Below are 24,156 nucleotides of genomic sequence, written 5' to 3'. Positions count from 1 at the left end.
GGGGAGGGAACGGGAAGTCCAAATAGCTGTCATAACTGTATAAGATATCTTGTATTTTGCTGTGAATTGATGTCTGTGACTTTTGAAGCAAATTGCTCGTACAGTAGAGTCTCACTTATCCAACATAAACGGGCCGGCAGAACGTTGGATAAGCGAATATGTTAGATGATAAGGAGAGATTAAGGAGAAGCCTATTAAACATCAAATTAGGTTATGATTTTACAAATTAAGCACCAAAACATCATGTTATACAACAAATTTGACAGAAAAAGTAGTTCAGTATGCAGTAATGCTACATAATAATTACTGTATTTATGAATTTAGCACCAAAATATCACGATGTATTGAAAACATTGACTACAAAAATGTGTTGGATAATCCAGAACGTTGGATAAGTGAATGTTGGATAAGTGAGACTCTACTGCACTTGCATCCTTTTTCGCTGAATTTTATTAAACCTTTGTGGCATGTCTTCAAACTGGTGAGTTGGTTTCTTTGTCCTGGCCTATCTGGTTTAGCATATGCTCACCAGGTGTGGAATGTTTTAACCATGGTCCTAACTAAATTATTAAAATTTCATAGCCTTCTCTGTCAAATAACACTGATGTGTTATGAAACTACAAATCCTCAGATTCTATAGCATTAAGCCATGGTGGTGTCAGAATGCATTAATTCTACAATATAGATGCACCCTAAGTCTGCATCAATTTAGCCTACAAAAGCTTGTGCTACCAACTCCGCCATCTACAATGCCATATAATGCAGTTTCAGAGTGCAGATTAATTGGATTATATAGCAGTGTGAGATTATATGCATATAATCCAATTCAATCTGCGTTATAAGGCAGTGTAGATGGCGCCTTAGTTAGACTCTAAGGTGCTGTAAGTTCTGTTTGCCTACAGAGAGAGCAGTATGGGTTTTTAATCATGTAAAACAGTTTCTTTTGTTAATGTTATTAAGGGAGAGATGAATCAATATAAGTGGAACTAAGTTAAGGCAGCAGCAGGCAGGAAGAGATATGTAGTGACACAGGGGGAAGAGACAGGAGAGGGACCAGCTACCAGGAAGTGACTCAGCACACATCAGTAGAGATTTGAACTGGGAGGGAAAAGGGAGGAGAGCATTAGGTGTTAACTGAAGACTTGTTTGAATAAAGTTCCATCGATTTTGTATTGAAATTAGTATCCTACTAATACTAGAGAGGCATGAAACACTAAAGGCATGGTTATCATTATTATTTTTGCACTTTTCTCTGAAGTAGTGACACAATAGATATAATCTCACACATAAAACAACAATTTTATTCTATCTGCACATAAGGATTAATACAAATTACAGAATGTTCTGTTGCTGGGGAAACCTAGCATCTGTGGAAACATTCCAGCATCTCTCATTCTTACCAACGTCTTCCTCCCATCTCTGTTGTGTTACTGAACCAACATTTGAAAATGACCATTTATGCAGATTTCATTCTCTAGTAATTAATAAAAATTATATTTCAGCCAGGAGCATCTTCAATAAGCCAGTATTTTATCTATCTGGCATGGTATGATCTAAGCTAACCCTGGGAATGTTGCCTGATCTATAGGATCTATCTGGACCCCCTCTGTGAATCCTCCATTGTATGTAACAGTGCCTTCAACACCTTTCGTCCATTGGCCAGCTGGTGTTGGAACATCAGGACCAATAAAACTGCATTCCACTGCATTCTGAAAGAATCACAATAGACACAAAACTTCAAATCCATGAATGACTGCTGCTGCTCAGTCGTTTAGTCATCTCCGACTCTTCGTGACCTCATGGACCAGTCCACACCAGAGCTCCCTGTTGGCCGTCACCGCCCCCAGTTCCTTCAAGGTCAAGCCAGTCACTTCAAGGATACTGTCCATCCATCTTGCCCTTGGTCAGCCTCTCTTCCTTTTTCCTTCCATTTTCCCCAGCATCGTGATCTTTTCCAAGCTTTCCTATCTCCTCATGATGTGGCCAAAATACTTCAGCTTTGCCTCTAATATCCTTCCCTCCAGTGAGCAGCCGGGCATTATTTCCTGGAGGATGGACTGGCTGGATCTTCTTGTGGTCCAAGACACTCTCAGGATTTTCCTCCAGCACCAGAGTTCAAAAGCGTCTATCTTCCTTCGCTCAGCCTTCCTTATGGTCCAGCTCCCGCATCCAAAGGTTACTACGGGGAATACCATTGCTTTGACAGTTTGTTAAATTTCCCTCCTCACCTCTGATTGGCGGAAGCAGACTTGTGTGTCATCCAATAAGGCTGAGGGTTCTAACTGGCACCCTCTAGTACCAATGGGAAACCAGTGTAGCAATTTTCAGTTCTTCTGCATTGCTTCTTTCTGTCAAATGTACTATAAATAAATCCATGTGTTCACAGTTGGGGTATGTTAGTACTTTGGAGTGCTTTCTCCACTGACATCCTCTCTGGCCAGTGAGAATAAATACTTCTGATTTTGCCTTCGAACTCATCAGTGTCTTATTCGGCTTTCTGGAAAAGCTAGACACTCTGGGCTCCCCGAACCAGTGATTTTAGCAAAGCGGAAATAACATAACAGGCAGGCAATGTAAGCCATGGTTCTTCAGTCTGTAATACCTTGGCAGTTGCTGCTGTTTAGCTGCTGTGGCAATATTGCCCTCATTTTTAATTTCCTCCTGAGATTCCCCTTGGGTTCCTCATAGCTGTGGGGCTTGTTTGGATGTTCTTGGCTCAGTAGACATAGACTGTCTAGGTTTCAGAGACCTAGGTTTCAGAGCTGGGCTGTGGTGCAGGCTGGAAAGCAAGCCAGCTGCAACAAATCACTCTGACCAAGAGGTCATGAGTTCGAGGCCAGCCCGTGCCTGCGTCTTGTCTCTGTCTCTTTTCTATGTTATGGCATTGAATGTTTGCCTTTATGTGTGCAATGTGATCTGCCTTGAGTCCCCTTCGGGGTGAGAAGGGCGGAATATAAATGCTGTGAATAAATAAATAAATAAATAAAAACAGACTACATAGTAAAAGTATCAAAATAGTTTTTCTGACAAAACTTGTGCAAGAAACACCACACAGGTACAAGCTTTCTTGAGTAGGTTAAAAGGTATATAAAACCCAAGTTGAAAAATAAATCCAGTAAAAACAGCAGTAAATATTTTATTTTTCATAGTAAGAAGAGAGAGAAAACACTCTCATCTCCACTATGGCATGTGGAGGGCGCCTTTCAGGGATAGAGGGATGAAGGCAGGCATTTGAGCATGAGTAGCAGCAAAAATGAGATATGAATATATGACCTACTGACAGACCCCACCTGGACATGAAAAGCGCCTTAAATGTATATTTAAATGTATAATTATGTATATATTTTTAATGTATACTCTTAATTTTATTGTAATTTTTAATCCTGATGGATTTTTAAATCTGATGTAAACTATTTTTTGATGTGTATGTTTATATTTTAAGCTGTCCTGAGTCCCCTGATGGGTGAGAAGGGCGGTGTAGAAGTGATGTAATAAATAAATAAATAAATAACTGTTTGGAAGACTGGATACATGATGGGGAACAGAGCCAGACAGGACTCCAATGCTTCTCCTCCTTTCAGCAAAGCCTCCTGAGGTTGATGATGGACTTTGAGGGCTGAGGTTCCAAGGAAGAAGGGTGAGGAGGCTATGTATTGGAGCCGGATGGTTGGGCAAGGTGGAAGGAGAGGTCGAAGGCAGGAGAAAGAGTGAGCAGAGAAGGCTAAGGAGTGGGAAGGAAGGGAGAAATGGGGAGTAGAGGATGGGAGGGTAAGCTGACCGCCCCCCCCCCCCCAGATATCCCCCAATTTCCACAAAATGGAGATGGTTTTCTATGCCGAAGAAAGAAATAGCTCTAATGAGGGGCTTGTTCTGGAAGTTCTTGGCTCTTGGGCATAGTGCAAAGTACCTAGAGATTCAGCCTAGGTGTTTCCAGGCTTCTGGAGGCTTGACGAGGAAGGAGCCCCGGACAGTAGATATGTCCTTACCTTATCTAAACTAAACATACATCTGTCACCTGCATGGAACCACCCTAAAACCATCTCAGTGCCTGATGGGCATAGGGACTCCCCAATTACTTGCTTCACCTCGCTTACTCATGCTCCCTCAATCCTCCATTATATCTCCTCCTTCAATCTCTCTTGATCTCCTGACTCCCACAGAGGCTAGTCAGTCAGGCATCTTAAAGTCCAGCTGGCAGTGGGCAGGTCACAATGCAGGCAAAGTCACAGTGAAAGGTGGATCACCATTACTCCTCAGTTTCCTTCAGGAATGTTGAACTTCAGCTCCCAGAATTCCTGACCATTGGAAAAACTAGATAGAGCTTCTGGAGTCCCAAACATGTGGAGGAATACAGGTGTGCAGGCCTATTCTAAGGCCTTCTGGAGTCTCAAAGACTCTGTTAGCCTTAGCAGGGATAGATAGCTATGATACTAACCCTAACCAGAAAGATGATCTGTCTTTCACAACTCGGAGGTTTTGATCACCTTTGTTCACAGATTTGAAAATTCCAAGCTGAAAACCACATCAAGGATATGCCCTGCTGAGTGTGTAGGTCCTGAAACCAGGAAAGGTATTTGCTCTGGGACTTTTTGGAAGTGATATGACAATCCTGACAGAAAGGAGGGAAGCCAGAGGTTTCTTAAATGCAGAGAGGCAAGAGATGTTCCTCCACAGGACCTGGAAAGGCGGTGGGAGGGTTCTGGACCCCAGTCCAAAGAGTGAGGAATGCTCTAAAAGATATACATTTGTTGCACTTGGCCCTCCATATCCACAGATTCTGCATTCACAGATTCAACCATTCATGTTTTGCTACTATGAAAAATAAGAAGCTTGGTTTTGCCATTTGATATAAGTGACACTATTATATAAAATGGAAGTTGAACAACTATACTTAAAGGTATCAAATGAGGGTTCTGTAACAAAACAAACAGAAATAAACAAACATGAATCTTCCTCCATTGTGTCCTTCAGGATACCCAACACACAACCTAGGAATCAGAGATGCATATGGGGAAGAAAGACATGGGTTTTCTTAAAGGTAGAAGCTCATGGAGAAGGAAAGGATGGGTCACAACAAACCTTGATGGGAGATGGAGTCCAAGACCTCTACAAGGGAAGATCATACTTTTCACTTCTCAGTGAAAGCCATCTGTCAAAAGTCAGACACCAATTAGAGAGCAAAATAGAGTTTATTAAAGCAACAGTCCAAAAAATAGCTCAACAAACTAAAAAGACTTAAAACACTTAACTTTCAGTGTTATTAAGTAGAACAAGCGGGAAAACCCTCAAAAAACAAGAACCGGCAAATAAACCGGATTAGCCAGAGATATAATCCAGGTTAAATTTAAAGTTCTAGAACTTGACCCAGAAGTTCACATTGGGCTGAAAAACGGAGGCATGAACTAAAGCAAGCAGTATTGAAGCCCACAAATCTTTCCCAAAACTCAAAAGTACAAAAAGGAGTTCAAAACAAACGCCCAAACTGAGCTAGGGAACTCCCAGTTGAGAGCAGCAAAGCCAGCTAATACAAAATAGTAATAACAGTGCAGTCCAGGAAAACCCACACAATTCCAGCCCTCCGTTGCAGAATAACCCAGATTAAACTTACATCCGTTGCAAAGTCCCAGTCCCGTCTTCAGTAACACACACAGGAAACCCAATGGCACCCAGCAACACCTTGCCACACACAAGGTATAATGGCCAAACAACCCCAATATATCCAGGTCTCCCTGGGCTTCCAAACTATCCATGCCCAAAGAGCAGGTGTCTCAACTTCTTAATCTGAATCAGAACTCCACACAGCCAATGCCCTTGGGTCAGGCGTTCCTAATTCCTCATCAGAGTCCCAATCATCCTGTCCATGCCCAACTCTATCCACACCTGTGGACCCCATCTCACTCCTCCAAGCAGACCAAGTGGGATCTGCTTCTGAAGACACCCAAGCTTCCCCAGCATCAGCAGTATCCATGGGCCCCGATTTGACCCCAAGCATCTCCAGTGCCCGTGCCCAGTCCGTGCCCAATTCCTCCGTTAACACCTGTTCCCCAGCATCCATTTCCACCTCAGGATCCCAACATGAATCTTCCTCAGAAGACTCCCCATCAGTCTCCCTGACCCTTTTCCTAAACAAATCCTCCAATGAGCCCTCCTCGCGAGGGTTTTTCCTTCCTCTCCTGATCCCACCACTATCATTCACAACACCATCCTTGGCATTTGGGCCACGTTGTGGCAAACCCTGCTATTCTCAGTGAAAGAACCTTTGGATTTGCTAGGATATGAAGTGGGCGGGGCCTAAAGGGGGCGGGGCCTGCCATTCTGAGCCGTTTCTAAAGGGAGGAAATGGCTCTTTCTTATCCTCTAATTTTGGCTTTATTTTTCTAGGTTTTTTTGTTTGAAAGACATAGACTGGATGACTATGTCTTTTGTGGCCAAATTTGGTGTGATTTGGTTCAGTGATTTTGCTGTTTACTCCACAGTAAAACAGCACATTACATTTATATATATATACTAGCTGTGCCCAGCCACGCGTTGCTGTGGCAAAGTGGTGGTGGTATTGGTTAAAAATTGTTGTGTAATTTTTATTTGACTTTATTTGCATTTTTTAATTAATTTTATTGTAAGTTATATTTTTATTTATTATATTTTATTATTTTCTTGCATTATTTTTAGTTAATTTCTGTTATTATAGTATTTTATTTTATTAATCTTTTAGTATTTTTTATCATTTTTTATTGGGTTGCTAGGAGACCAAGTTGGAGGAGCCTAGCCTTCTAACTGGCAGCTATTGGATAAAAGCAATTATTCCTCTCCCTGTAATTAGGACTTTATTTTTCTTTTCTTTTTGTTGTATCAACCTAGAGGCATGGATGATGGGTTGTATTGTCAAATTTCGAGGTTGGGGGGCCTGTAGTTTTGTTGTTTTGTGGGTCGCCGTGATGCCATCACTCTTTTATATATATAGATATATGTACATATAATTTATAATTTGTGGCATATAAATGTAGTAAATAAATAAATAAATATGCAAAGTGTGGCCAGTGGGGATTGTGAGGTAGGGGGGAATTTGCATGTGGGAGGTGATTGGCCAAGGGAGGGAGAAGAGGGAGGGGCCCTGGGAAACAGGGGAGATATGCAAAGTGTGGCCAGTGGGGATTGTGAGGTAGGGGAGAATTTGCATGTGGGAGGTGATTGGCTGAGGGAGGAAGAAGAGGGAGGGGCCCATGGGAGGGAGGGGACATATGCAGAGTGTGGCAATTGGGTATTGTGAGTTTAAGGGAATTTGCATGTGGCCGGTGATTTGCCGGGAGAGGAGGGAGGGGCCACTGGGAGGGAGGAGTATATGCAAGGTGTGGCAAGTGGATTGTGAGTTAAAGGGAATTTCCATGCAATAGTCACACCCCACTTTTTGGCTCCCAAACTTGGCAATTTGGTTTCTTTTTTCATAAGTTTTTATTGAGCATTTTCAAGTTATTCTTTTCATGCAAAAAGAAAAGAGGGTTCTCTTGCATTATCTGGGTGGAGGCCAAAGAGGGCACTAGACAGAGAAGGACAGTCTATTTTATGAGGGGAAGGGGGGTTTGAAGGAGTAAAACCATTTCCCCCTGTTCGCCTGTTATTCCCCCCACCCATGTCACCATCGTGGAAACAACCCTCATTGATGAAAAGGGAAGTGGGGAGGGGGAATAACCAGCAAAAATGGGGGAAATGGTTTTCCTCCCCGCAACCCCTAAATTGGACTATCTGTCCCTGCCTAGGCCCCCTTTTGGTAATGAAGAATACCAAAAAGAGAAACAAAAAAAAGAGGATGAGAGTTCTTGTTAGTAAATTTGATCTTTACAAATGTTGTCTATTATGTCACCGAGGGAGAGGGAAGGGATTGGAGGAGAAGAGATGTCTTGTATTTGTTATAATTATTACATCTATTTCTTCATCTCAATTACTAATTCACACACTAAGTATCTAAAATTCCATATATCCTCCATAACAAAAAAGAGCGTAACCTTGTCATCTGACATTAAAATTGGTAATGTCTTCATATGTTGTCCCCTGTTCTACTTGTCTTCTTTTCCAGATCTTTACATTAAGAGTTCCTCTTAATTATTCTTATCAGTTCACTTATTTAATATCTTTTATCTAATTTTAATTATTGCCATATAAATCTAAAATTGTATTTTCATTTGTTAGTAAGTTGATGTTTCAGTATTTTTCTTTCTTGATATTTTAAATTCTTTATTGATGTTTCTAATAATCCCAGTTCTGGTTTCTATGAAATTCTATACTTTAATATAGTTTCTGCATCTTTATGAATTTTTTATCCAAAATTCATTAGCCTTTGGGCAAGTCCACCACAAATGGTAAAAAGTTCCCGGCATTTGTTGCATTTCCAATATATGTCAGATCTTTTATATATCTTTGAATGTTTTTCTGGAGTTTTATACCATCTGTATATCATTTCGTAAAAATGCTCTTTGATGGTGTTACTCCTTATAAATTTGAGTTTTTTTACAAAGTTATTCCCATTCCTCTAGGTTTATTGCTCAACCTATATTTTTTACCCATTGAATCATGGGTTCTTTGATTTGTTCGTCTATTGTAAAATCTTTCAGAAGAAATTGATATAGTTTCCCAGTTTGTTTTTTTATCTGTACTAGTTGGTTGCATTAATTCTCCAATTCTTGTATAGCCCTTTTTTGTCTATTCAAAATTTCTGTCGAAGTTGATTATAACGAAGCCATGTCATTGTTGGATCATCTATTTGTAGTTCTTGTGGTGTATTTAATTTCTGCAGTGCTCCTATTTCTAATAATTGTTTATGAGGTAAAAATGTTCTCCTAGGTGTTCTTAGTTGTGGAAATGCCTCTTTTGGTTTTGTCCATGCAGGTTTTATATTTATTTATTTATGTTTTATATTTATTCCATACACTCATTGGTGAATTACTTATCTGGTGTTTGGAGTCCAATTTCATCATACATTAAATATGAATGCTATTCATATTTTAAATCTGTCTCTTCAATTATAATTATTTCATTTTTTAAAATCCATTCTTTTATCCATGTCCAAACTGCTGCATCATAGTCTAGTTCCATATTTTGCACTGCCATTCCTCCTTTATCTTTTGCATATTTTAAAGTTTTAATTTTTATTATATGTTTCTTTATTTTTCAAAATGAATTTGTCAGTTCTTTATTCCAATCTTAAAAAGTGCTTCTTTTGACAAGACTGATATTATTTGAAATAAATAGAGTGTTTTTGGAATTGCATTCATTTTGATTGTTGATATTCTTCCCAGTAGAGACAGGTCTCTCTTTCTATACTTTTTCATAATTGTTTTAAAATAATTCACAGATTTTGTTTGTCATTTGAATTCCCAAATATTTTACTTTAGTTGTGTATTTATTTTGTCTCTTGTTTCAAAATCTCTTGGTTCATGTTACATATATTAGGAGTTCTTATCTTTGTTTAATCTCGAGTAATGGATAGGCCCACCACTTTTCCAAATTCCCTTATTATTTCTAGTGCTTTTGGAATATTCTTTAAAGGATTTTGAGTCAGAATCACTATATTATCTACAAGCAGTCTTATCTTATACATTTCATTTTTTATTGTTTACCTTCTATGTGGTATTTGCTCTAATTTGTCTAGCCAGTACTTCTACTGCTCATATAAAAAGTAGAGGCGAGGCAAGTGGTGGTGGTACAGTGTGTTAAAGCGCTGAGCTGCTGAACTTGCAGACCGAAAGGTCCCAGGTTCAAATCCTGGGAGCGGAATGAGCGCCCACTGTTGCTCCAGCTCCTGCCAACCTAGCAGTTCGAAAACATGCAAATGTGAGATTAATAGGTACCGCTCTGGCGGGAAGGTAAGGACGCTCCATGCAGTCATGCCGGCCACATGACCTTGGAGGTGTCTACGGACAACGCCGGCTCTTTGGCTTAGAAATGGAGATGAGCACCAACCCCCCAGAGTCGGTCACGACTGGACTTAACGTCAGGGGAAAACCTTTACCTTTACCTAAGTTTAAAATTTGTCGTTCAAACTGGCTGGGTAGGCCTTGTGCCAGAAGAGGGAGCTCTTGGAATGTGTTTTGAATTCTGACAGCTCTTTTTAGCGGTGGAATCTTTTCCTTTGGCAGGTCCTTCCACAGTCTTGTTCTTTTGGAGCAGCTAATGAAAAGGGTGAGGGTTGCCAGTTGGGTTCTGTCAGGATGGAATACATGGAAAACCCAGAGGACCCCAGTGTCCAAAGGGGCCATGGATTGTGTAGGAGAAGAAGGCCATGGAGGGATTTTAAGGTCAAAACCAATACCTTCTGCTTTGCCCAGAAATTCATTGGCAGCCAGTGAAGTGATTTTATTGTAAGTGTAATAAGCTCACTCCTGGATGTTCCTGTTTACGAATTTGGTCCAAAGTCAGCCCAATGTGAAGCACATTGCAGAAGTCCAGTCTTGAGGTAACCACCATTTTTGGGTTTTCCAGACCTAGGAGGGGTGCAGCTGGTGCACTGGCCGAAGTTGATAATAGGCCCTCCTGACCATTGTCACATCAACTTGGGCTGACATTTGGGGAGATATATCCAGGAACCCTTGTCCCAAGCTGCGGATTCTTCTTTCAGGTGGAGTGTAACCCCATCCAGAACTAGCTGACACACCTCCATCCCCAGATGAGGGCTCTTGATGGCAAGCACTTCTGTCCTGTCTGGATTCAGTCCCCATTGGTTTTCCCTCATCTAGTCCATTGCCTCCTTAGCTGAGGCTGTTTTGAAGGATATTTCCCAGCAATTTCATGTAAATATTGAAAAACATTGGGGATAGAATGGCCCCTTGTGCAATGCTTCCATAGGACAGCTCCTTTTGTGGGGAGCAGCTCGGTCTCAAGTCATCATCATTATCAAAATAGTTTATTGTACGGGCCCAAGGCCATGACAAAAAGCAACGCATGCACACAATAGTACCCTCGGAGCAATAGACTCCAATGATACTGAGCAGAAGCCAGTATCAAGTCCGTATCCTGCTCTGAAGCTGGTTTGAAATGAGTCAAGAATTGTGTGACCTCCATGACTGCCTGGAGTTAGAGGACAACTGCCGTCTCCATTACTTTCCCCCATAAAGGAAGCTTAGAGATCCAAGCAGGGCCTTTTTTAGCAGCTCTCTAGTTGTGTATGTATTCCCCAAAAATAAGACTGGGTCTGATATTAACTTTTGCTCCAAAAGACATATTAGATTTATTTTGAGGGGGTTATAATATTATTATTATAACCCCCTCAATAATAATAATAATAATAATAATAATAATAATAATAATAATAATAATAATATTTTAACATACAATATGTGTATCTTGTATTGTAACGGACGTACTACCTGCAAAAGCGTCTGTCTGGCTGATGATCTTAACTGAGGTTTTTTGTGGGGGATAGAGCTTATTTACAAGGATCATGAAATATCATGGTAAGGATTATTTTATGGTTATGTTTTATTATACATAGCTTTTTCTGTTGGTGGTACTGAAATTAGTGTGAGTCTTACAATTGATGGAATTTGATTAGAATTTTGTAAATGTGAAAGGGTCATGGAACCCTTCAGAAGACATTTATTTCCTTCAGTTCCCAAGTTACAAACAAGATAGGTTCTGTAGGTTTGTTCTTAAGTTCAATTTGTTTGTAAGTCAGGACTGGTACATTTTTTAAGTGCAACTCCAGCCTATATATCAGAAGATTTCACCTCTCTTTATAATAATAATAATAACAACAACAACAACAACTACTACTACTACTTTATTCTTATAACCTGCCTCCATCTCCCCGAAGGGACTCAGGGCAACTTATACGGGGACCAAGCCCGAAAAAACAATGTACAAGATATAAAATAAAATGCATAATAAACAATATAATCCAACACAATTAAAATCACAGAATAAAAGCATCAAAAATACATCAATGAGCATAAAAAATTGAAAAGTGGGGTAAATAAAATAGTAAGGGAAAGGGCAGGGCTTGTGCAAAACGCAGAACAATAGAACCAGGAATGGGAATAAAGTGCTGGAAGCCAGGACAGGGACTTTCTATTCCTGTGATCATTGGATTTTGAGAAATTTCCCAGAGGGGATACGCTCCTACTCCACTTGCAAGAACCTTGGACTATGGTTGACTCAGAGCTGCCAGTGCAGGAGGCCACTGTCATGCGATAGGAGCCCAAGGAAAGATTGTGTGCTGAAGCCCAAATAAAAGCTGTTGGATGGAGTTGTCTGCTGCCACCTTAGAGTCCATTGAAGTCTCCTTCCTTAGAGGTTTTAAACAGGGGCTGGATGCCTATTTGTCAGGAAGGTTATCCTTGTGTCTTCCTACAGGGAAGAATGGGGTCGGACTGGATGGCTGGGCTCCCTTCAAGCCTTATGACTCCAGGAAATGGGTCTTATTGGGATAATCCCCACCTCCTGGATCCTCCGCTCCACTTGGTCTCCCTCTGCTTTTTCCTTGGCAGACTTCATGCAGTCAGCCTTAGAAGGGGCTCCAAGGGCCATCCAGTCCAACCCCTTCCACTAGACAAGAATGTCCACCCAAGCCCTCCTAACACATGGCCATCGATTTTGACATATACAGCCTCTATGTAAAAGACTTCAGAAAAGGAGGCTCCAATAAACTAACTTTGAAAGAGTTATAATCTTGGTGGATGAAGGGGGAAACGGCACACCTAAATTCAGGAAGGCTTTTGTAAAGGTCCCCCAGGACAATCTCACAAAAAAAGCCAGTAGAATGTGGGCGAGACAGTGCTCCTGTGAGGTGGATTGGAAACTGGTTCATAGGCCGAACCCAGAGGGTGCTTCTGTGCAGTGGCTCCTCTTTCTTCCTCCTGGAAGGAGATACCAGAGGGGCGCCAAAAAGAGGGTTCTGTCCTGAGCCCCTTAGGGCTATGCAACGCCTTGGAGGATGGAATGGAAGGGATGCTTCTTGGGGGGAAGGGAAGGGAGAAGCTGAGGTCTTCTTCTGTCTCATGCCTTTCTAGCAGCTTCCTTTCAGAGAGAATCCCAACTTCTTCAAAGAAAAAACTACCCAGAGAGTTGGTGAGTGAAAGAAGGGGGCTGGAAAGGAGGGAGCTTTCCTCTCTCCTTCCTTCGGGAAATGGATTCTGGGTCAGGGCCAACCCAAGACCCCTTGAGTTCTAACTGGACTTGCTTGGGGAGGGAATCCTGCAGCCCTCAAATGCTGTTGGACTTCAAGTCCCAACAGCCCTGGCAACATGGTCATTGAGGAGGAAGGCTGGCGGTTGCAGTCCAACCCTCTCCGGGACTTGCAGTGCGAATGCACCTGAAAAAGAGAGGAGAGTGTGGCAAAGGGTACAGCACCCATTTCCTTCTTCTCTCCCCCCCCCCTTTCAACGGGGCTCGAAGGAAGTTGGGATACCTTCGGAGCTGTTCCTGCAGGAGGGGGTGGCCCAGGACCTTGAAATGGAGAGGTACCTCCTTCCCAGGATCAGGGGCCCATGGCAGGCAGAGATCTCCCCCCTCCCTCAATTGAGGCCATGGGGGCCTCAGCCTTATTCGAGGGGGGTTTGGGGGTCTCCACTTGAGAGAGATGGGAGGACTTCTTCTGACCTTGCCTAGTCGTTTCTCTATCCTTGCAGTGTCCACAAGCACCCTCAGAAGACATCAAAGGTAAGGAAGAGAAGGTGTGGTAAAAGAGGGATGGACTCCACACTTCTTTTCCTCTCACTGCCCCTCCTTTAAGCTTCTTCCTCCTACTTGGGTCTTCCTCCCGCGCTGTTGTCCCATTCCTTCTCTTTTGGCCCATACCCAAGAGGGAAGGGGACAGCTCCTATTTCACTCCTCTGCCAAATTGTCTTTTTCAGGACCCTGAAGAGGCAACGCTGGCAGATACCCCTGGCTCCCCAGTTTGAGCAGGTGCATTGCTCTTCTCCGGGAAGAATGACCGTTGGCCCCCCCTTCTTGTTCTCAGTTCTTGTCCTGCCAGGCCTCACCTCCCTGTGCGTCTCCTCCAGATCCCTGGGCCACGAGGAAGCAGATCTGGCCCTGCCCCCCTCGGAGATGGTCCTCCCTGGGCCCAGAGCAGGTAAGGCCCAGAGCCCCCCCCCCCCCCCGGCAAGGCCTGAGACCACCACCACAGAGGCACCGCCCAACACCTTCCTCAGGACGCAGAGAGGGGCCTCCTTCATAGACCTTCCAGGTGGCAGGTTTGTCCCGGAGAAGCCTGGCCTTCAGGTAGGCTGTTTTTCTCAGCTCGTTTGTCACCTGGTGGTCTCTATGGTCTCAAGAAAGGTATTTTGGGACTCCAATGCTCAGTTCCTTCAAGTAGGTATCCCACACACTTTCACCCGCCACCCCTTGCTCTCCACTTTTGGCCCCAAAAGTCTTTCTATGGCTACTGGATACAATTGTTTCCCTTCTTTCTTTCCTTACAGGCGAAAGAACACCTGCACCATCTATGCCAGCTGGTCTGCCGTCCCTCCTCTGCAGAGGCCATGTAGGTAGTGGACTACTTAGTCCGCAAACATCTGAAGATGGCCACGGACCATGTTCTGGAGTCCAACGGGAGGTGCCACTCCCCTGTCCCCATGAGGCCCTGAGCAGCCTTCCCCACAGAGTTGGAGAAAAGAATGACCCTGACCATGGCTCCCTCTTCCCTCCCTTCATTCACGGGGATTGTGGTGAATTCCACCATGCCTCCTATGTCAATATAACAATATAATAATATATAATACTAATATTATGCTATACTGATAATATAATATATTGTATATAAATATAATATTGATATTATAATGTAATATAATAATAATAATACACTATTATAATTTTATATTATATATTACATGTAACATTACTAAAAATATTGCAGCATAGTGGTATAGTAAAATATAGCAATATATATTACTTATGTTGTACTATGCCAAATAATACAGGGTGTTTGAAAAAGAACTCCCTATTCACCATTTAAATTAAATTAAATTCAGAGTGAGAAGGGCAGGATAAAAATGTCACAAATAAATAAATAAATAAATTGATTTGCGCCATACCCAATTCACTCTACTGCTACATGGTAGTGGCACTTGACCTGTTCCTGGCCAAGGTGAAGGAGGGCCTTTGGCTGGCCCCGGAGGGCAAGGAACAGGGCAGCCCCACTTTGGATGCAGCCACAGTAAGGACATCCCCACCTGCACCTTGTCTTTGGGGAGCTGGGGAAGGAGACGGGGCCCCTCTTCCCTGGCCTTCAACAGGGACCTTCCTTGCATTTCAGCCTCCTTTTTCTCTCTCCGTAGGCAAGAGCGACAGGGACCATCGGTGGGATCGTCAGGCATGTCAGGGACTGCACTTGCCTGGAGGAGTGGTTCCTGGAGCTTCTGCTAGCCTTAATGACCAACTACATCAAGGTCACAAGGGCTGGGTTGGAGGTGTCCAGCAGGAACTGGAGCAGCACCTACATTTCTCCAGTCAGGAGTGGGTGGGGAGGAAGGGTCAGTGGGGCTACCAGCCCTCTCTTTTGTGGGCCATATGGGGGATTCAAACCCTCCGCTGGGAAGTAAACCTTTTCTTTCATATTTCTGCAGAGAACCGGCGAAGATCATCTTGGTGCTGGTGAAGAGGGTGGCCCAGGTGTCCTTCAATGAGACTTCTGAGAAGATGCTAGAAGAGCTCAGCATCTGCCCCGAAGGAATGGCCCTTCAGTTGTGGTAAGGAGCCAAGGGCCAGAGGAGGTTCAAGGAAAAGGCATGGTGTGGTCTCCCTGGCTGGGTTCCCTCACGGGGGTCCTCTTGTCTTCCAGGAGCCTTCTCAAGTCCCTCGCCTCCTTGCTCCAGCGGCTGTGTTCCACTTGGGAAGCAGAAGTGTTGCTGAAGCATTCGGCTGGAGTGGTGGCCTTCTACATCCAGGTGAGGAGGGTTGCTCACTCTGGGTTTGGGGGCTGGAAGGCTTTAGGATAGGGATGGGGAGGCGAGGAGAGGAGAGGCAGTGCTTCCCTTCCTGGCTCCAGCCCTTCCCACTTTTCCTCTTCTCTTTCAGCTGCTGCACATTGGCCAGTGCCCACACTCCCCGGAGAAGACCTGGGTGCCGCTGATGGCCTGGCTCCAACATTGCAGCCTGGCCTTCCAACACCAGAGCAGGCAGGGCCTTCTCCTTCTGTGCAAGACGTACAGGGAGGTAAGTCAGACACAGCCCCGGCTCCACACAATAGAGAGGGCCAACTGAGCCTAGATCCAGCAGGCCTTGCTCTCGTGGTCCTAGGAAGAACATAACATATGGGAAATCCTGGGAGGTCCCTTCCCCAAACAAGGGGGGAGGCCTGTAGCCAGGCGTTCTCTGCAGGGGACCTCTTAAGCATGGCTGTGCTTTGATTTGACCCTCCTTTCTCTCTCTATGCAGACCATAGGCCTACAGGAGTTCTTGGACGGGGTTCTCGGGGAGCTGCGATCCCCCCCACAGCAATGTTGCCCTAGAGTTTCTGGGCCTGGCTGCTGTAGGAGGAAGATTGGGGCCCCACGAAGGCTCACCTGGCTGCTGGGTGCCTCCCTCCCTTCCACCACGTGAGTCTTGGCTCCTCCCTGGGCCTCTCTCTTTGGGGTGGGTGCAGGCTTCCCCCTCTACCCAAGCCCTGAGAAGGGGCTTCACACAAGGAAACAGGGAAAGAAAAATTGTCTCCTTTTCCTTCCCCTTTTCAGGAGTGGCCAAGATCTAAAAGGCAGCCCTGGAATGCTTCCAGCATCATCTCTGGTGCCCAGAACATCCCTATCAGGAGTGCCAGACCATTCATGACTTCCTTGCTGCGCTCGTTCATGTGGAGGACAAGGACAAGGAGGTGGCCAAGGTGGGAGGGAGGCCCAGCGCTGGCTCCACAAGGCCTTGAGGCTGAGGAGGAAGGGGGTCAAGAGAGGGAAGGAGGGAGGAAGGGAAGAGCCCCTTGCCCTCCAAGTCAGCATGACTAATTCCCTCTTTCTTCTTCTCCTCCTCCTCCTCCTCCTCCTCCTCCTCCTCCTCCTCCTCCTCTTTGAAGGCTGTGGGGGAAACCCTGAGGTAGGTGGCAGAGGTCCTGCAATGGCACCTGGAGGACAGTGTTCTGGCAGGGGACACCTTCAGCCTGCAGGAGCTACTCCCCAAGCGCCTAGTCAGTGCTCATCTGGAGGAGCACCTCTTTTGACCCTGTCTCTCTCTCTCCTCCAGATCCAGCCCTGCACATCCAGGAGGAAGGTGGAGGAACAGGTGTATGGCTGCCTGCCTTTCTTGAAGAGCCCACAACCCTCAGCAAAGATGATGCACTTCGCACTTCTCTTCTCTTTCAGCTGCTGCACATTGGCTGGCATCCAGACTCCAAGACTTTCTAGACAAGATCCTTAGGGGCCTCGGTTCCCCCAACATCGACATCATCCTGGAGTTTCTGGGCCTGGCTGACAGGTGGGGCCCCTCCTGTGGGAGGAAATGTCCCTCTCTCTGTGGGGATCAGGCTTGGGTTTCACTCTTCTCTCAGCCTAGAGAGAAGCAGCAGCAGAGGCATTGCCAGGGGAACTGGAAGGGTCAAGAGGAGGAGAATACTCTCGGTCCCAACATGGCAGCCCCATTTGTCCATCTTGTTTCTCACCTTCACTGAGAGAGAGGTTCGGCTGCTGGGTGAAAAGGGAAGAGCACGAAAACACCAACCAAGAGTGAAGTTTGAGGTGCCGCCATGTTACCCCGACCAGAGTCTGCAAAAACCAAGAAAAGAGAGGAAAACAATGAGTCTGTTGATGAATTGTACATTTTTAGTTCCCATGTTAGAATTTTAATTTCTAGATCTATATCGACTGTAACATTTCTTGTACAATCTCCATAAGTAACCCTCTATTTTCTTGCAACCTGTTGTGCTCCAGATTGTACTTCTGACAATGTTTGTGTACAATAGTGATATCTTTGGGGCTCTCGTTTGCTCCCTGCTTCTGGGAATGGAGACTAGGACCATGGGCTGCAGAGGGGAGGGATGCACGGCCTTCAAAAGTAGCCCCTGCCCTGTTCCTGTCAGCGGCACCATGGTCTCTGTTTCAGTCTCAAACAAAAGGTTTTGCTGGTTAGAGGGTTAGAGGTGAATTATGCAATTTAAAGGTTACCTAATTTTTGCAGACCTTTCTGCAATGGTGATTTGTTTTAGATCTAAAGAACGTTGGCTGAAGAATGGATTTGTCAGCATCCTTTCACTCTCTTTTTCCCTGGATTCTTTTGGGAGGCAATTTTCTCTTTCCCCTTTTGAGGGGATCGGGGAGACCAAGGCCACACAGCATCCTTCGGGGAGAGAAAGGAGAGGGGAAGGCTGAACTGTGTAGTGTTTATTCTTCAGCTGTGTCATGTTAGCTTAGTTTACTTAGTTGTATTCCTCTGTGCATAATATTTATAAATCCTCTTAACAGGAGCTGGAGAATAGGGGTGTCCCTATCTTTCCATTCTGGGGTCCTCCTTGGATTGGTGCCAAGGAACCCCTTCCCTCCAATGTCCAATTTCCAGGCTAGAGCTGAACTGTCTAATTTCCGTCTTATAAAAATTGCTACCTTATTTTCGCAGATAGCGAAGATTTTCGACTAAGATTTGTTGCTGATCTACACAATGTTGGTTGAAGAATGAATGAATGAATCTGCCAGCGTCTTTTCACTTTGGTTCTCCTTTGGATTCTTTTCGGGGGCAGTTTCCTCTTTCCTGTTTTGGGGGGATTGTGGAGATTGAAGTCACTCAGCACTTGGCAGGAGACTGCATCCTATGAGGAGAAAGGAGAGGGGAAGGCAATGTTACAGTTATTGCTGATCTGTGTAATGTTTATTCTTAAAATGTCATGTTAGCCTTATGTTGTTTACTTGGTTGTATGCTTCTGTGCATAACATTTATAAATTCCTGTAACAATTGCTATTTCTTCTGTTTTGCAAATACTGGCAGGAGAATCAATGTGCCCATTTATTCAATAAGCCAGAAGCACATGTTAACTATAATTGCAAGCTAAAACTGGGTTAAAATAGAAATATCAAAAAATTGTTCCTAAAATATATAAGTACAGGCAGTCCTCTGACTTATAAATGACTCATAATTAAAAACGGGCCTGAGACAACAGGAAGTGAGAGAAATCTTCCCCTCGCAAGGGAAATTCACTCCTGGAAGGGTTATTATCACGGGGAACAACAAGCCAATCATCACAACAAGCCAATACTTCAAAATCCAATCCTGACAGGGACGGAAAATGAGGTGAAATCTTCTAAACAGGGGCACAGAAAGGAAAATAAACCCCACAGGGGTGTTCACCCTTCCCTATGCTACCCAAAACTTTAAAATACATATGTTTGGCTGGAGTTACATTTAAAAAATGCATCTATTTTGAATTACATACAAATTCAATTTAAGAACAAACCTACAGACTATCTCGTTCGTAACTTGGGGACTGCTTATATATAAGTATATCTCTGCAAATTTCAGTTTGCTTTTTGTCCAGTGAGGCCATTGGCAGATGGAAACTGTTATTCTTAAAGACAAACAATACCTTTTCAAAAGCTTACAAAACCAAGCAAATTTAAATATTTTATGTCCACCTTTTTATCTCTTCATCTAATTAGATATCTTTTCTCCTGTAGCCTTTCTTTCTGCTGCTTTCTCTTCCTTTCTGATGCCTCTTTGTCCCATTCTAATGGTTAGAAAAATAATGAGCCACTTTTCCAGATAACACTCCAAGAGCAATGTCCAATTGTACAAACATGACTCCCTCTTGCAGGACGCTTTTAAAGAGGAGGAACAGACTGAAGCTCTGACATAGTTTTAACAGTATGCAAAGTGAAAAGCGGCTTATTTATATTGCCTAGGATCGATCTTTTAAGCACCTCAGCCTTATGATGGTGGATGAATGTCATTTACCTCCATGACGCTGAGGATCCTCTGTGGATGGGTTTCCCCCCAAATACGCCCCTCCTTTTCCCAGACACTCTTCCCCCCTGCCCCTCTTCTTCCCCTGAAAGGAAGGCCAGGGCCAGATCCTTCCCAATGGCTTCCTTCCTTCCTTGTCCCTCCTTCCTTCCTTCCTGCAGGACAAAATGGCTGCTGCTTCAGGGGGAGATGGGGAATGATCCCAGGATCCTCCAGGCCTGAGGAGGGGCTGCCAGGAGCCCCAGAGCCCTGAATGGGGAGGAATGGAGGCCTTTCCTGCCCATATTGGCCTCCATGGCCTTGGAGGCTATCCTCACAGCCCAGTCTTTCTCGCTGTGAAGGGGCAAAGATGCAAAAAGTACTCATTTTAATTGAAAGTCAAAAGCAGGAGCCCCCTTCCAGTGGAGAGGGCGAGGAAGGGCACCATGAAAGTTGGATCTTCAAACTGCAAAAAGCTGTTTATTGCGTGGCCATAACAATAACAACAAAAATGCATACAGAAATGCAAGCAAAGGTTTTGTCGCAACCAGAAAAGGGTTGCAAGGCTTTTTATCACTATTACAGAAAGTAGAAAATACATTCTTATTGATTTACAAAGATCATTTACCCCATTTGTCTAATACTGACTACGTCACAAGCATCTTTACTATCATACAATTCAATTGGTTTTCTTTGTTCTAACAACATGTGATTCTTTAGACAAGGGTCCCCAAACTAAGGCCCGGGGGCCGGATGCGGCCCTCCAAGGTCATTGACCCGGCCCCTGTCCTAAACTTTAGACTTAGAGTTGACCTAAGTCTACCTAGTCTTTAGAGATCTCTTTGTTTGCTTATGACCTTATGAGATCGTCTAGATGGTCTTTGAAGGTTTCATTGCTTAGTTACGGCCTTATGAGACCATCTAGATGGCTTTTGGAGCTCACTTTTGTTAACTATGGTCCTATGAGACCGTCTAGATGGTCTTTGAGGGTCCCTTTCCTTACCTATGGTTTTATGAAATTAGATGGCCTTTTGGGGTCCCTTTCCTTACCTATGGTCTTATGAGATCATCTAGATGGCCTTTGAGGGTCCCTTTCCTTACCTATGGTCTTATGAGATCATCTAGATGGCCTTTGAGGGTCCCTTTCCTTACCTATGGTCTTATGAGACCATCTAGATGGTCTTTGGAGGTCTCTTTGCTTACCTATGGTCTTATGAGATTGTCTAGTTCAGGGGTCCCCAAACTAAAGTCCTCCAAGGTCATTTCCCTGGCCTCTGTCCTAAACTTTAGACTTATGGTTGAACTAAGTCTGAAATGACTTGAAGGCACACAACAACAACAATCCTAATTTTGGACTATTTCATCATAGTCTGGGGCCTCAACAGTCTGAGGGAATGTGAACCGGCCCTCCACTTAAAAAGTTTGAGGACCCCTGCTTTAGACAATGGTGCTTTCATGTTATTGACCCTGATCACAGCAACTGCTTATCTACTTCTGTTGCAAGCATAAGTCCAAAATGGCTGGGAACCTTAGTGCCCTGAGTCCCCTTCAGGGTGAGAAGGGCGGAATATAAATACTGCAAATAAATAAATAAATTCTTCACATGCCCCCAAAGGATTGGGATTGATGTTTTCAGGAAGTTGAATAACACTTATTGTTAAGTGTCAATGTTTCCTTTAAGTATGGAAGTAAGAAACAGAGGGCCCCATATACAGAAAGGCCAAAGACCTGCTAGAGTCTGCAAGGCAATGGGAGTTTTGGTGTGAAGCGTATCTCAAAGGTATCTCATGAATCACTAAGGAAGGAGATCCCCTCTGAGAGAACCCTTGGTCTTTGGGCCTCAAAGCTGCAAACAGCCACCAAAGAGCCTCAGAAGATGGCTTCCTACTTTCCTTCTGCCCCCCTCCCTCCCAAGAGCAGCTCCAGGCTGGTGGTGGTTTTCCTTTGAAAAGGTTCCATTCTTGCCCAGGTTCCAAGTATGGAGGTGTTTACCTAGTTGCCATGGAGACTGGGGCCCTGAAGAGCCTGAAGACAGTTGGCCCCGCCATTGCCTTCCTGGGTGCCATCATGAGCAGAGGGCTCTACAGGCACATCCAGCCGGAGCTGCCATCCACAGAAGCCACTCTGGCCCAGGCCACCCTGCGCACCCCCATTGGGACGCCCCTGACCATGTGGCTCAGGATTATGTCACTCCCTTGGGGAGCCCTCCCCTCCCCCCTGCTGCCTTTGGGGACCTGGGGCCATTCCCGCTCTGTCAGTGAGGGCTTTCTTTTGCAGAAGGCCGGGACCAAGGTCCCACACCTCTGCCACGTGAGCCCCGGAAACACAGAGGAGGTTCCTGTGGCTATTCCAAGGTAAGCCATTGGGGCCCCATCCCCTCCCCGCTCTCTCCCCACAAGGGAAGCCCCTGCCCAAAAGAGAACAGGGTCCCAGAGGAGGAGGGGAGTGACCTTCTCTCTTTAGTCCCAAGTCAATGCTCAGGGAGTCCCTTTGGGGGTGAGAGAATAATAATAATAAAATAATAATAATAATAATTTTATTTTTATATGCCGCCCCCATCTCCCCAAGGGGGACTCGGAGCGGCTCACACGGGGGAAAGCCCAATACAATCATATAATATCATAAAATCAACAGTTAAGACATCAAAGAATGCATTTAAAAAACAAATTAACAAATCACGATTTAAAATAGACATAATTAAAATATTAAGCAATCATCCAAGGCGTTAAAAGGTCCAATATAGGACAACAGTCTGGCCAACAGTCAAACTGATGAAGGGAGTGTCTATTACAGAATAGAACAATGATGGGCAACCTTTTGCGCTTGGTGTGTCAAAATTCACCAAAAAACCTAGCATGACTTGGGCGGTGTGTCACTTTGAGAAAAAAAACATAATTTTGCAATATGTATAGTTTAAATAACAAAAATATATAATGGTAATATATAACTGTATTCAATAAATCAAAAACTATTTACTACTATTATTTCCATGTACAACAATCTATGGTACCTCTTGCAGTTTCCATGCTGATTTCTCTCTATTCTAGTTTCAATGTAGTCATGAATAATGAATAATATAATAATAATATAATAGTAATAATATGATAATATACTACAATAATAATAGAATAATAGAAATTATGTGTGTGTGTGTGTGTGTGTGTGTGTGTGTGTGTGCATAATTCCCATGGAGTAAACAACAAAACCATTGGACCAAATCACACCAAATTTGGCCACAAAAGACATGGTTTTCCAATCAATCTGCATGCAGCAGAGTGTCAGCGAAAATGGCTAGGCGTGTCAGTGCTGACATGCGTGTCATAGGTTGGCCATCACTGGAATAGAACATACATCAAATAGACACGACAAGCAGGGAAGATCAATCTGAACGGAAATCAAACTATAAAGTGACAGGGCAAGTTTCAATGTGGATATGGGCCAGGTTTATATGGCAGTGTAGACTCATACAGTCTAGTTCAATGCAGTGCAGTCCACATAATGTGAGTCTACACTGGTTATTATCATGGAGATCAAACTGAATTAGATGACAGCATAGATGGGGCCTGAGAGTAAACCTAAACTTCGTAAACCTAAACCCATCCTATGGTGGCTGGTGGTGCAACGTTATGCATGCAAAGGAAGTGGGAACGCTCCCAACCCAAGACAACAGCTCAAGAAGACTATCATCATATTTTAATATGATAATATGACTATCATCATACTGCCCCAATAGAATTCTGACTGATGTCAGTTACCTTGAGCATAATAATAATAATAATAATAATAATAATAATAATAATAATAATAATAATAATGGGGTGCTGATGTGTTATGAGGGGCATTTGCATGTGGGAGGTGATTGGTCAGGGGCGAGAGAGGGAGGAAGGCGGGTATATGCAAAGTGTGGCAATTGGGCATTGTAAGTTTAAGGTAATTTGCATGTAAGAGGTAATTGGTCAGGGGAGGGAGAGGAGGGAGTGGCCCCTTGGAGGGAGATTGTATATCCAAAGTGAGGATTATGAGTTTAAGGGCATTTGCATGTAGGAGGTGATTGGCCAAGGGAGGAGGGAGGGGCACCTGGGAGGGGGTATATGTAAATTGTGACATGTGGAAATTGTGGTTTAAGGGAATTTGCATGTGGGGGGTGATTGGCTGGGAAGGGGGAGGGGCCTTTGGAAGGGAAGGGGTACATGCAGATTGTGCCAAAAGGAGATTGTGAGTTCAAGGGAATTTGCATGTGGAAGGTGATTGGCTGGGGGTGTGAGAGGAGGGAGGGGCACCTGGGAGGAAGGGGGTATATGTAAAGTGTGG

The 24,156-nt window shown here is 44.1% G+C and overlaps 1 protein-coding gene across 2 annotated transcripts; it reads left to right on the top strand.

Moving 5' to 3' along the window:
• Positions 1–11,750: 11,750 nt before the first annotated feature.
• Positions 11,751–17,307, top strand: LOC134296380 (uncharacterized). Of its 2 annotated transcripts, XR_010003108.1 has the most exons (7): positions 11,751–14,062; positions 14,412–15,680; positions 15,773–15,878; positions 16,009–16,146; positions 16,369–16,529; positions 16,665–16,810; positions 17,164–17,307. XR_010003108.1 is itself a non-coding variant. In XM_062971171.1 (6 exons), the coding sequence occupies exons 2-6, from the start codon at positions 15,502–15,504 to the stop codon at positions 16,756–16,758; spliced, it is 678 nt and encodes a 225-aa protein (XP_062827241.1). In that variant the 5' UTR covers positions 11,751–14,062; positions 14,412–15,501; the 3' UTR covers positions 16,759–16,881. The 2 variants fall into 2 exon arrangements, 1 of the variants encoding a protein (XP_062827241.1); XM_062971171.1 differs by lacking the exon at positions 17,164–17,307 and having other exon boundaries at positions 16,665–16,881.
• Positions 17,308–24,156: the final 6,849 nt, after the last annotated feature.

This window comes from Anolis carolinensis, chromosome 2, assembly GCF_035594765.1.
Source record: "Anolis carolinensis isolate JA03-04 chromosome 2, rAnoCar3.1.pri, whole genome shotgun sequence".
Lineage (NCBI taxonomy): Eukaryota > Metazoa > Chordata > Lepidosauria > Squamata > Dactyloidae > Anolis > Anolis carolinensis.
The sequence above is the reverse complement of the archived record's forward strand: the minus strand, read 5'-3'. Positions and strand labels throughout refer to the sequence as shown.

Coding starts and splice junctions, on each gene's coding strand:
- LOC134296380 (XM_062971171.1), top strand. CDS start 15,502: ATGGGGGATTCAAACCCTCCGCTGGGAAGTAAACCTTTTCTTTCATAT. Junction 15,681..15,772: donor GGAATGGCCCTTCAGTTGTG/GTAAGGAGCCAA, acceptor CTTGTCTTCCAG/GAGCCTTCTCAAGTCCCTCG. Junction 16,530..16,664: donor GCCTCCCTCCCTTCCACCAC/GTGAGTCTTGGC, acceptor TCCCCTTTTCAG/GAGTGGCCAAGATCTAAAAG.